The sequence below is a fragment of the Anolis sagrei genome, chromosome 2, assembly GCF_037176765.1.
Source record: "Anolis sagrei isolate rAnoSag1 chromosome 2, rAnoSag1.mat, whole genome shotgun sequence".
NCBI lineage: Eukaryota > Metazoa > Chordata > Lepidosauria > Squamata > Dactyloidae > Anolis > Anolis sagrei.
The window spans coordinates 263,561,154-263,575,175 of record NC_090022.1 but is presented as its reverse complement, the minus strand read 5'-3'; the positions used below and the strand labels follow the sequence as shown (position 1 = coordinate 263,575,175).

Below are 14,022 nucleotides of genomic sequence, written 5' to 3'. Positions count from 1 at the left end.
TGTCCCTTCAACTTCCATGGCTCAATGCCATGGAATTCTGAGAGTTGTAAGTTTTACAAGCCTTCTCTGTCACAATATGCTAATGCCTCAAAAAAACTGCAAATCCCAGGATACCACAAGACTGAGCTGTGGTAGTTAAAGGGGTATCAAACTGCATCACTTTACTATGTAGATGTACCCTTAGCCAGACCAATGATCAATCTGGACCCATTTTGTCAACTTTGACAGGCAGCAATGGTTTGGCAGAATTTTATTCCTGGATGTATCTGGTATCAAGGTCTTCCATTCAAGTCCTCACCAGCTTAATTTTGGGTAGATTTATATTGGAGAATTAATGCAGATTGGCACTACTTAACTGCCGTGGCCCACTACTATGAAATCCTCAGAGATATAGTTTGGTGGGACACCAGCACTATTTGGGAAGGCTACAGTTGTTGTAAAAGTACAACTTCCGTGATTCTATAGCATTGAGCCATGACAGTTAAAGTGGGGTCAAACTGCATTAATTCTACAGTATCAATGCACCCTTTGTTCAACTACTGTAAGTAGACAGACTGAATATGTTCAGAATAGTAGCATTTAATAGCTATAATAGTTTGATTTAAATCTATTCATCCTCATTTGTAGCCTGTTTGTAGAGATGTGGGTAGTTTAAAATATATTTTATAACAAATTAACGACCAAAATATTCTCCAATATCCAGGTTTTCTTTTTGGGGAAAAGAGAGATATAGATGCATAATGCTTTGGATAACAAACAGCCTAATACTGTAGGACATTCTCACATTTTGTAATTGACATGCTGTGATTTGTTGTAACATTAACCATTTACTTAGTTATTTTATTTCATTTATAATTGTAACATTAACCATTTACTTAGTTATTTTATTTCATTTATAATGTCCAGAACCGCTATTTCTAAAACCCAGAGGAGTGGTGAGGATCTGAAGCAACTGTCAACTTACCAAATTAGCAAAGATGTTTTTCAAGGGCAGGAAATGCCTTGATGTGTCGATCAAGATTCCTCGATGGGAAAATCTTGGAAAATCAGTAATAGCAGATTTATTGATAAAAAACTATGAAAACAAAAAAGAAGAGAAATGATACTTGGGGCAGGATACTGTGAAATGAACAGGGGAGAAATTATTGGAAATATTAACCTTCTCAAGCCTCCACTTACTGTATTGTATGTGTGTATTGGTTTGCAATTTTACCTAACTTCTTTATTGTGGGAGAGGTTGCAAACCATGTGATCAGATCTAGGCATGTTCAGGACTCCATTTTAGTTTTTAGAAGACAGTAATGGCAACAAGAATGATTGACAACTGGAAAATAGAGGGAGAAAATGTGGAGGCCGTGACAGACTTTGTATTTCTAGGCGCAAAGATTACTGCAGATGCAGACTGTGGCCAGGAAATCAGAAGACGCTTACTTCTTGGGAGGAGAGCAATGTCCAGTCTCGATAAAATAGTAAAGAGTAGAGACATCAGACTGGCAACAAAGATCCGCCTAGTCAAAGCTATGGTATTCCCTGTAGTAACCTACGGATGTGAGAACTGGACCTTAGGGAAGGCTGAGCGAAGGAAGATAGATGCTTTTGAGCTGTGGTGTTGGAGGAAAGTGCTGAGAGTGCCTTGGACTGCGAGAAGATCCAACCAGTCCATCCTCCAGGAAATAAAGCCCGACTGCTCATTGGAGGGAAGGATACTAGAGACAAAGTTGAAGTACTTTGGCCACATCATGAGGAGACAGGAAAGTCTAGAGAAGACAATTATGCTGGGGAAAGTGGAAGGCAAAAGGAAGAGGGGCTGACCAAGGGCAAGATGGATGGATGGCATCCTTGAAGTGACTGGACTGACCTTGAAGGAGCTGGGGGTGGTGACGGCCGAAAGGGAGCTCTGGCATGGGCTGGTCCATGAGGTCACGAAGAGTCGGAGGCGACTGAACGAATGAACAACAACAACAAAGACTCTTAGAGAGAGTAGAAGCAAGCAGATGCCTTTAGAAGCCAGTGTATGTTTATTGTTTACATCAGAAGCAGTGAGTACAGTTTAGACCTCAGTAGGAACAGTTTAGTTTAGACTTCACTGCAGGAACAGTATGTTTAGAGATTTATTAGACTCTCAAAACAAAGACACACTTTGGACTATTGATTCTAAGAAGATGCCCTGTGTAACCTACATGGAGAAACTACTTAAAATCCTATTGTAATTGGATTCATAAACAAAGTCCTTGTATGTTGTATGTATACATGAAGTTTGTGAGTAAACCAACGGTTACTTTTAAAGAAGACTGTTTATTTTGTCTCTTGAGAGCATGACTTAAAGGCAAATATATTTTAAGGGAGAGTAGATGTTTTTGGGCAACTAAAAAAACACTTCTGAAACTCTATTTCCAAAAGCTCATTTGACCAGTGATTTTCCAAAAGGGTTATGAATCCCATTTCCCAAATGGTTATGGAGATTCACATTTTCCAAAAGAAATGTGTTCAGTAAATCTAAACAGATAAATAATTGTATTGTCAAGGGCTTTCACAGCCAGAATCACTGGGGCATTGTGTGGTTTCTGGGCTGTATGGCCAAGTTCTGGCAGCATTTTCTCCTGCTGTTTCGCCTGCATCTGTGGTTGGCATCTTCAGAACAGCAAGTTGTAGTAAACCAAGTGCAGTATACATACCTGTGGGATGTTCAGAGTGGGAGAAAGAACCATTGTCTGTTAAACTTGTGTGAAGGGTGCAATTAGCAATCTTGATTTGAATGTGTTGAGTGGGATCCACCCATTAGCATGTGAGTAACCATGAATATAACATAGTCAATTAATGAGGCCATTCACACAGAAGTAGTCTGGCGTTTGTTTCTTTTGAGCCAATTCTCTCACAACAGGAGCAGCTGCTCCTGACACGACCAAAAAAAAATAAAAATAAAACTGATTCAAAGGATGTCTCTAGGCAGGAAACAATTCAAAAGGAATGAAGGCCAGGCTACTTCTATGCAGAAGCCTTCACTAGTTGACTATGCTATCTTCATGGTTATTCACATGCTAATGGGTGGATCCCACTCAACACATGTAAATCAAGATCGCTAATTGTACCCCTTTACACGGCCATACAGCCCGGAAACCACACAACATTCCAGACATTAAATTAATAGTAACTTCAATTCCCAAAATATTTATGAAAATTTTCAAGATGATATGTCATCAAAGATCGTCATCATATCTATTTAGAATTCCATTCTACAAGACAAATATTTGAATTTATTTTCCTTCCTATTCCAATAGGAAAGATTCAACAGATGCAGTTCCACCCATGTACCCTAAAATCAGGAGAGTTGCTATTCTACTCCTTTCCCCAGAATTATACTATGTAGTTAAATGACATACCAACTTAGACCTTTTAGACCAGTAGTTCCCAACCTGTGACCTGTGGACCATCAGTGGTCCGCAAGAACTAAAATATGGTCCGCAGCCTCACCATTACTACACTGTTGCAATGAGAGCAACTGGTCTCATGAAACCCTCTTATAGTGCTGAGGCTTATAAAAATATGGTTTTCTGTGGGCATGCAGATGGGGACTACTGGATGGCATATGTTCTGTATCAGAAACTAGAGCTCATTTGATCTAGCCAATGCAATTTTCTGAATCAGCACTCCAAATAACCCAACCAAATTGAAAGTTGACCAAAAACCGATTTGTAATCCTTTTGGTACTAATGTTAGAGAGTGGTCCCTGGTCAAAGTGGTCTCTGGTAAAAAAAAAAATGTTTTAGACATACCAATGAAAAATAAGTGGGGTGGTGTAGGTAAATCTACAGACAGCATAGAAACAAACATATTTCCAGAACTTGACAAACATTTTTATAGGAGAAGGATTTCAAAGCAAGAGTGTGGTGTGGCTCTGTACAACAGGGATGCTTTCCTGTCTCAGGAGGCATTCATCACTCATATTCTAGTCAATATTTGAGGAACACAATTATGCATGTTTGTCATACTCCAGACTTCTCAAAGTCTCTGAAGCAAAGCACAAACTATTATACAGAATGCATTCTATACATTATACAGCACATAACAGACATGCTTGAAATCATTAATGGCAGTGACTAAAGCCCTTTCCACACAGCTGCATAAAATCCACATTGAACTGGATTATATGGTAGTGTGGACTCAGTTAATCCAGTTCAAAGTAGATATTCTGGATTATCTGCCTTGATATTCTGAGTTATATAGCTGTGTGGGAGGCCCTAAGCCCAAATATGAGGACAAAACTAAATTAGCAGTGGTAGTCTAAATACTCACAGTTCCATAATCATCTTCATTTATCAACTGGCTGAATGTTTCTAAACCTGCAAGTCAAATAAAGAGACAATAATTAACATTAAAGTAATGTAATAATTACTTTGGGCATTTGAAGGGAACAGAACTAAAGAACATTCAAAACTCATCCAAAAGGATACTGGAGACAATGTCGGTGGTGGAAAGGTGTGGATTTAGAACATGTGTTCTTTCCTTATGCTGAACAGAGAAGGTGTGGATTTTTGAGAAAAAATTCACCTCATTTAAATGCAAGGAGAGGCTAACAAAATCAGCACAAAATGTAATGATTTTATTACCTAATCACACAAATACTGGGATGATTCGTGCAATTAAACATTGGGGTTAATTTTTTTAAAAGCTAGATAAGATTACTTGAGTTCCACACTGAATCTGTATCATCACAAATCAAGTTAATTTGACTTCAGCCATGAGCTACAACTGTGAGATGGGGAAAAATTAACTTTCATCACACATTACAAACATGTATATTCAAGCTAAATGACAGTAATCATCAAATGGCAACTCCTGGGGAACAAAGTCATGTGAGAAGCTTTGATCTTCTATTGTATCTAGATAGCTACTAGAGGAAAGAGGAGGCTGGGTGCCAGATTTGAATCAACAGAATACCTATTGTTTTATAACTTACCTCTTAATGCTCCCCAGACTTTGTTTGCTTTCAGTACAGCTGTGGGTCCTGAAACTATGAGCTGATCTTTAAAAGAAAAGTGACATAAATTGGTTTTGAGTAATAACAGTTATGAAACACATTTAGCTCTCAGGGAAATAATTCCAAATATTTTGGCCGCAATCCTGGCATAATGGCCACTTACACCAATTTGAAGTCAATGTGCCAGACTGCAACCATGGTAACAGAGAGGTTTCTGTGACTTCAAGTTTGTATTTTTAAGCACAGTGAACTTCTGTATTATACTCTAGAGTAGTGTTTCATAACCTGCAGGTCCCCAGGTATTTTGGCCTACAATTCCCAGAAATCCCAGCCAGTTTAACTGATGTTAGGATTTCTGTGAGTTGAAGGCCAAAACATCTGGGGACTCACAGGTTGAGAACCACTGCTCTAGATGCATGTAATATCCACTCACCAGTGATAGATTAAAGCTACTATTACTGTCCTGGGACTGAGATTCCATAGACCTCATGACTTAAAATACTTGGCCACATTTTTTGAACTTTGAGGCTTCTCCGTGTCTATTTTCTATTTTTTTTTAGTCCCTTCGACCTCCTTTGTGGACACTGAGCCCTCCCTCATTTGACTTTATTTTTACTTGCGTGTGACTTTATTTTTACTTGCAGCCTGTATTTGAAAGGCTAATGCTTCTTGCATCCCCTCAGCAATTTTGCACTCTCCTAAAGTTATGCCCCACAGTTTGAAAACCACAGGTGCAGAGTTCTGGAGGAAAAAAAAACTTTTCATATTGTTTTGCGATAGTAGTTGGTATTTTATAAAGGATCGCCTGTGGATTTTTTAATGGATTAATATGGCTACTTTCAGGAGTTGTCTGGGTAGAGTCAGGGTGAGAAGCACTGGAGTCGCCCTCTACATCTCACACAATCACACATCTACTACATCTTCCAGCACAAACACATTGACATGAAGACTAGTATCTGCAGACTTGTTTGTTCTTTTTTTAGACTTAGTAACATCACAGGAAGTGGGGGAGGGGGATTATCAGAGGCAGATGGAAGGGAGGCGGGGGTCAAACACCTTCTCCACAGTCCCTTTGTTGCAACTCAGCTGGAATGCAAGAAATAGTTAACTAACAGGGGGAAAGTTGGTCCCTACCAATAAGATGAATAGCAAACACAATCTGGATCTACACTATTAAAAAACTCCCCTACCTAGGCAAGGAAGATTTTGACAAACTCTAACAGAGGTTCCATGAGCCACAGAAGCTGTATGCAACTCTTGATCTATTTGCCCACTCTGACTACAAACAGACTCTTAGAAACAAAGATTTCTCTGAATCAGTCAACTGTTTGTGACTTCCTCTTTTACTAGCCCAGTTCACATTTTAAAAATGTCAGTTTGACTAACAGGGCTGCCAAATATAGATAAAAGTTGTATAGATGTGCTCTAAGCTGTTTACCGCAGTGAGTAACATTGTTAAACAAAAATGCAAGCGAAACAGGAAGTGAAATCTTATTCCCCTTTAGAAGATAGTATTCAAAATGACCAATCCACACCTTTGACTATTACATCCAATGTAATTGACAGGACACAGCAAAGCCATGTTTTTTTTATTTCTGGCATTTTGAGTGTCAAAATAATACTATCCTTGAAGAAAGAGGAACACATTTTGTAAAAGTACAATAATATTTTCGGGGGGAAAGCTAGTTCTAGAAAACTGAATGTACCTAAGGCTCAAGAAAACCTTACCATTTTGGGGGACGGGACATTGCAGAAGAACTGACTGGAAAGGTGAATAGGCCCAATGTGCTCTGCAACATTGATTCTAGTCCTACATGTGTTCATCTACAACAGTGGTTCTCAACTTTTCTAATGCTGCGACCCCTTACTACAGTTCCTCATGTGACCCTCAACCATAAAATTATTTTTTTGCTACTTCATGACTGTAATTTTGCTATTGTTATGAATCATAATGTAAATATCTGATATTCAGGATGTCTTTCCATTCACTGGACCAAATTTGGCACAAATACCTGATACGCCCAAATTTGAATACTGGTGGGGTTGTGGGATTGGTTTTGTCATTTGGGAGTTGTAGTTGCTGGGATTTATAGTTAACTAACAATCAAAGAGCATTCTGAACTCCACCAACAATGGAACTGAACCAAATTTGGCACACAGAACTCCCAACAGAAAATACTGGAAGGGTTTGGTGGGCCTTGACCTTGAGTTTTGGAGTTGCAATTCACCTATATCCAGAAAGCACTGTGGACTCAAACAATGATAGATCTGGACTAACCTTGGCATGATTATTCACTATGCCGAAATGTGAACACTGGTGGAGTTTGGGGAAAATACACCTTGACATTTCGGAGTTTTAGTTGCTGGGATTTATAGTTCACGACAATCAAACAGCATTCTGAACCCCACCAACAGTAGAATTGGGCTAAACTCGCTGGCACAAGCTTCCCTCTAGCCTCACACTCTCTCCCTTGCCTCACCGTGCGCCAAGCCTGCCTGCTCTCCCCTTCCAAATAGGAGTCTCAGAAACAGCTCTCCCCATGGCTGAGAGGTCAGCTGAGACGCTGGCCAATCACCACTGAGGAGAGCTTTTGGTGGGAGGATTTGCCATCTGTTTCCAAAAAGAAAGAGAAGGACAGGCAGAGGAACTTTCAGCCTTCTTTGTCAAAGGGGTTCTTAAGACCATCAGAAATATATGTTTTCTGATGGTCTTTGGTGACCCATCTAAAAACGTCTCGCAACCCCCCCTGGGATCCCAACCCCCATGTTGAGAAACGCTGATCAACAATGTGAGTCTTATGACAATGTGAGTTTCTATTTAAGTTGGAGACTCAACCATCTGACTGATTACACAAAATTAATGCAATGCTAACAAGCGTCAAACACAGCACAATTAATCCTGTTTACCGGGAATATAAGTCATGATCTTTTCTGGAGGTGAATCAAATTGATTTCTTTAGCTACTCACCTAACAAACCGTTACATAAGAGGATGATTTCAGACAGCTATGTATGTGAGGAAAACAGTGCCTAGTACAGGAAGTCCCCAAATTACAAACAAGATAGGTTCTATCTATTGTTGAAGGCTTTCATGGCTGGAATCACTGAGTTATTGTAGGTTTTTCAGGCTATATGGTCATGCTCTAGAAGCATTCTCTCCTGACATTTCGCCTGCATCTATGGCAAGCATCCTCAGAGGTTGTGAGGTCAAACCTCTGTAGGTTTGCTCTCAAGTTGAATTTGTAAGTAAGTTGAACAGGAACATTTTTAAGTCTCACCTCCATTCTTAACTATGAATTATATGTAAGTCAATTGTTTATAATTCGGGGAATGCCTGTAATATAATAAACTAATATAAGGAAAGAGGAATCGTCAAAATGTTGTAATGGAAAAGATGATGAGTCAACAAGGCTACACACCTCCGCACCTTTACATACTCACAAGTTTCATCTGATGCAAGGGTAGGGTATGCATCACATTCAGAATCTGCTGAAGTGATAATGACCTGGAGTGAAGACAGCTCTGCTTCAGAAATAAGTTTGCTCTCATCTTGATTCTGCCATTTGGAATACCCAAATATGTATTCATAATACCTGGAAGTGTACATCACAAAGACATTATTTGATGACAGCTTCCTACAAGTACATATAGGACCCAAACAAACAGGGTGAAATTAAAATGAAAGAGAAATTGTTTAAATATTGGAAAGAACTTTCTGGGAGTAGCTTGACGGTGGAATAAAGTATTTTGGAAGATGGCATTCTTCTCTTTGCATGAAGTCTCTAAGGGCCCTTCCACACAGCCATATAACCTATAATATTAAGGCAGAAAATCCCATATTGGCTTTGAACTGGGTTATTTGAGTCCTAAGGCTCTTTCCACACAGCTGAATAAAATCCCACATTATCTGCTTTGAACTGGAATGTATGGCAATGTGGACTCAGATATTGTGGGATTTTCTGCCTTGATATTCTGGGTTATATGGCTGTATGGTTGGGTCCTAAGTGGATGTTTGGATGTTTTCTTACTGGCATTCCTGAACTGGAAGATGGATTAAATGATCTTTAAAGCACTTCCAACTCTATAATTCTATGTCCAAAAGTGGGGGAGATTCTCCAGAATATACTCTAGTCTAGAGGCTGAGTCTATTCCAGTTCAGAAAACAATAAAACTGTGAAGTGAATCCAATTACTCCAACTCTGACATCATTCCAGTGTCAACTGAAAACACAATTTTTATACAAACTATTTGAATTCAGAGAAATCTGAATGTGTGACTTTAAATTGTTTTGACTGGAATAAAACTGCCTTTTAAAATGTTCAAGGCAGTTAATGAAATTTTAGTACTTTAAAATTATTTTTATTATTCTTATTGCTTTCGCTGATGTTATTTTTTGCTTCTTGAGATTCTTGGAAATTGGGTGTTAAAGAGAAGTTAAAAAAGGGCAAACCGTAGCTTGTGAGTCAGATTTGATGTGCACTTGCATGGAAGCCTCACACACACCATCTGCAAAACACTTTCAGAGACTTCTCCCTTTTTACCTACTGAGAAAGGCAATAAATGTGCTGAGCTGGGTCATAAAAGCTATCACTCTGAGGTGCCTACAGTACCTGAAACACCTCTTGGAAAATATGATTTTGCAGATGTTTTGTCTTTGGAAATGGCAGCCCCTGAATATAGATGGTTTCCTCAGGAATTATAGCTGTGAGGCAAGCTTCCATTTTTCAGCATGAATAGTGGAGAATGACTAGAACTAGCTCCCTTCATCACAACTCAAAGGTTATCATGTTGTTTGTCACCTGATCATGATAAATTCCTAGTTTGTAGAATGCCTCTGTTCACACCCTATGTCATCGGATGTTCATTCATGCTATTCATGTATCACTAAGTGAGTTGAAGTTCACTTTATTATGGTCAATGAGCAGCTCAAGAGAAGAGGGACACAGTCCTGCACAAACTCATTAGGTCTAAGGGTCGCCCCCCTGCTAGAACCTCCAAACAAGCTCAAGGTTCACTTAGTGAAGTATGCTTACTTTTGGGTGTAGCTACACTGCGGAATGATAGCTGTTTGACCCCACTTTATCCCTAATGGCTCAATCATATAGAATTCTGAGATTTCTAGTTTATTGTGGCACCAGGCTCTCTGACAAAGAAGGCAAAGTATCTCACAAAACTACAAATCTCAGAATTTCATAGCAGTGAGCAATGGCAGTTGAAGTGGTATCATACTTCTATAATTCTGCAGCATAACTAAGTAACCTTTTCTGGCCCACTAACAGAAACATCAAGGCACCAAAAAGCTGGACGTCAACACAACATACCTCCTTTCTGTTCTATCTGTCTCTGTCCTATCTATCCAAAATGGCATTGAATGTTTGCCATGTATGTGTACCTGAGTCCCCTTGGGGAGACAGGGCAGAATAAAAATAAAGTGTTGTTGTTATCATCATCACCATTCCGTTGTCATTCTGAGGGCAGGCTAAAATAAAAAGATTTAGAGAGGCTTTTATAGAAGAAATGATAATAATAGGAATACTTTATTTCTAGCCCATCCTTTCTCCCCGGAGAGACTCAGGGCGGCTTACAAAGCAAAAGGCAAACATTCAATGCCAAATACAGTAATAAAAACACACAACTGATTTGTAAATTTAATTCTAAGCAAATGAGTAGTGTAGCTGCAAATATCTCTTAACGGAAGGCTGATCTGAATGGCATTTACTTCAAGGTAAATGAAGTGGTTCAACAACCTCTTGTGCTCAAAGGAGGTGGATATTAAAATTATTTCAGGGCAAACTATTGTGTAATTACCAGCTATGTGTGTAAGAAAACAAGTACCACTAATGAGCTACTATCCCTGTGGTTCCTTAAAGAGTGTTAGAAAGTTTTCAGCATTGCAATTTAAAATCATTTTATGGATATTATATATTCTACATATTAGTTCTAGTAATCACACAATGTTCAGTTTACAACTGAGAACAGACACTTCAGCCATTCTGATTATGTACAGTGTTTTATGGGGGTGGATAGAGGACGGACAACAACCTTGTTCTTTTGAAAATCACGTAGGACAGTGCAAAAATTGTCACGGTATCTCACCATATAGGTGAGAGATGTTATTCCTGCCAAATCCACTCACCTACACAATTTTTCTCAACAGGAGGACAGATATTCAGCATGACACAACTCTCCTTGTTGCTTCAACACATCACCAGCATTGCTGCAAGCTTTTAATAGCTATCATTTCTCCAAATATGTTACAACATCTTACATGAAATCAGAGTTAAAATTGTTTAACTGTGACTCTTGTATTTATGGGGAAAGTGTTCCCCAACTTCCACTGAAAGAGAATGCCATCCATCACAGACAAACCTCCTTTAAAGAATGCTAGTGCCTCACTGAACTACAACTCCCAGAATTCTACAGCATTATTCTGTGTCAGTTAAAGTAGTGTCAAAAACCTATGGCCCTTCAGAAATTTTGGACTTCAGCTCCCAGAATTCCTGATCATTGGACAGTTGGGCTAGGGCTTCTGGGAGTTGAAATCCCAAGCACCAGGATGACCACAGATTGTGCAGGCCTGGTTCAGTGATCCCCAAATTCTGGTCTTCCAGATTTGTGCCCCCCAAAGCCCAGAAGCCTTAGCCAGTTTGCCCAACAGCCAGGAATTCTGGGAACTGAAGTCCAAAACACCAGAAGGACAAAGTTTGGGAACCACTTTTTAAGATATTGGATAGTGCTCTGCCATGTTTCCCTTCTCCTTTTCAAGGGCCCATTTCTGCTTTACTCTGAGGGGAATTGCAGTTGGAGGGAAATTATTACTATTAGCATCATCATCATTGATCATGTCTCTCTTTTACCTTCTCCTTTCCAAGAGCCCATTTCAAACTATAGTATTATTATATTAGCATTTGCATCCTATTTATATAATCTCTTTTTTTCACCTTCTCCTTTCCATTTCCGCTTTATTCTGAGAGGAGTTGCAGTTGGGAGAAAAACATCATCATCATCATCATCCTATTTGTATCATAACTCTCTTTTTTTCACCTTCTCTTTTTTATTTTTACTTCACTCTGAGGGCAATTGCAGTTGGGAGAAAAAAACTATATTATTATTATTATTAGCATCCAATTTATATCACATTTCTCCTTCACGTTCTCCTTTCCATTTTTACTTCACTCTGAGGGCAATTGCAGTTGGGAGAAAAAAACCTATATTATTATTATTATTATAGTCGCCTTCGGGCTGAGAGGGGCGGTCAATAAATGCAATAAATAAAAATAAATAAATAAATAAATATTATTAGCATCCTATTTATATCGTATCTCTCCTTCACGTTCTCCTTTCCATTTTTGCTTCACTCTGAGTGCAATTGCAGTTGGGAGAAAAAAATACACTATATTATTATTAATAATAATATTATTATTAGCATCTTTTTGTATGATCTCTCCCTCCTTTTCACCTTCTCCTTGCCATTTTTGCTTCACTCTGAGTGCAACTGCAGTTGGGAGAAAAAAACCTATATTATTGGGTTGTTGTAGGTTTTTTCGGGCTATATGGCCATGTTCTAGAGGCATTCTCTCCTGACGTTTCGCCTGCATCTATGGCAAGCATCCTCAGAAGTAGTGAGGTGTGTGGGAACTAGGAAAAAACCTCTGAGAATGCTTACCATAGATGCAGGCGAAACATCAGGAGATAATGCCTCTAGAACATGGCCATATAGCCCGAAAAAACCCACAACAACCCAGTGATTCCGGCCATTATTATTATTATTATTATTAGCATCCTATTTGTATGATCCTCTCTCTCCTTTTCACCTTCTCCTTTCCATTTTTGCTTCACTCTGAGAGGAATTGTAGTTGGGAGGAAAACCCCGATATTATTGGGTTGTTGTAGGTTTTTTCGGGCAATATGGCCATGTTCTAGAGGCATTTTCTCCTGAAGTTTCGCTGCATCTATGGCAAGCATCTTCAGAAGTAGTGAGGTGTGTGGGAACGAGGAAAAAACCTCTGAGGATGCTTGCCATAGATGCAGGCGAAACGTCAGGAGAGAATGCCTCCAGAACATGGCCATATAGCTCAAAAAAACCTACAACAACCCAGTGATTCTGGCCATTATTATTATTATTAGCATCCTATTTGTATGATCTCTCTCCCTTTTACCTTCTCCTTTCCATTTTTACTTCACTCTGAGAGGAATTGTAGTTGGGAGAAAAAACTATATTATTATTATTATTATTAGCATCCTATTTGCATGATCTCTCTCTCCTTTTCACTTCTGCTTCACTCTGAGAGGAATTGTAGTTGAGATTAATAAAAACTATATTATTATTATTAGCACCCTATTTGTATCCCATCTCTCTCTCCTTCTTTCCAGTTCTGCTTCCCTCTGAGGTGAACTGCGGTTGGGAGAAAACTATTATCCGGATCCCCCTGATCCCTCCTCTTCCACCGCCAGGCAGGTGCAGCTCCTTGGAGGGCTCACCTTCGGAAGGCGTCCTGCAGCAAGGCGCAGCCGGGTCCCGCCGAGGAGCCCGGGCCGTGGGTGATCTGGAAGCGCCTGGGCGAGAGCTGCAGCCGGTCGGGCGAGAGGGACACGGAGCGGGGCAGGGGCCAGAGGGAGCCGAAGGGGGAGGCAGAAGCCAGCAGGGCGGCCGAGACCCACAGGAGCGCCCTCAGCACCAGCTGCAGCTCCATGACTCCTTCTCCTCAGCGCTTTCTGCTGCTGCTGCTGCTGCGGCTTCTCCCTCTTGGCGCTCGCGCAGCCCTGTCACGTGACAGGCTCCCTGGTGCAGCGCTGAGGGGGAGCAGGCCCCGCCCACCGCCTGCCTCGCGCCCAAGGGCACGGCGCCCCCTGCCTTCCGAGGGGAAGTAGTGCATGCCTAGGGCACCCTTGTCAACTGCCAGCCTTACCACTCCTATGATTCCATAGCAGGCCTGGGAAAACTTGGGCCCTCCCTCCATAGCAGGCCTGGGCAAACTTGGGCCCTCCCACCATTCCTAGCAGCCTCAGGCCCTTTCTTTTTCCCCTTCAGCCGCTTAAGTGGCT

The 14,022-nt window shown here is 40.3% G+C and overlaps 1 protein-coding gene across 3 annotated transcripts in view; it reads right to left on the bottom strand.

Annotated features, from left to right (window-relative positions):
• Nucleotides 1–13,754, bottom strand: part of HEXB (hexosaminidase subunit beta) — a 27,774-nt gene extending 14,020 nt beyond the window's left edge. Inside the window, exons 1-5 of one of the 3 annotated variants that reach the window (XR_010909345.1) lie at nucleotides 13,459–13,753; nucleotides 8,419–8,570; nucleotides 4,958–5,023; nucleotides 4,294–4,340; nucleotides 965–1,075 (exon numbers count right to left, since the gene is read on the bottom strand). Coding sequence is in view for 1 of the 3 variants with exons in the window: in XM_060761670.2 (XP_060617653.2) it covers nucleotides 965–1,075; nucleotides 4,294–4,340; nucleotides 4,958–5,023; nucleotides 8,419–8,570; nucleotides 13,459–13,670 (588 nt within the window). In the remaining 2 variants the exon portion in view is untranslated. Of the gene's footprint in view, nucleotides 1–964; nucleotides 1,076–4,293; nucleotides 4,341–4,957; nucleotides 5,024–8,418; nucleotides 8,571–13,458 lie in introns of all 3 variants that reach the window. The other 2 variants (XM_060761670.2, XM_060761671.2) reach the window with 2 other exon arrangements.
• Between the last annotated feature and the right edge of the window lie 268 nt (nucleotides 13,755–14,022).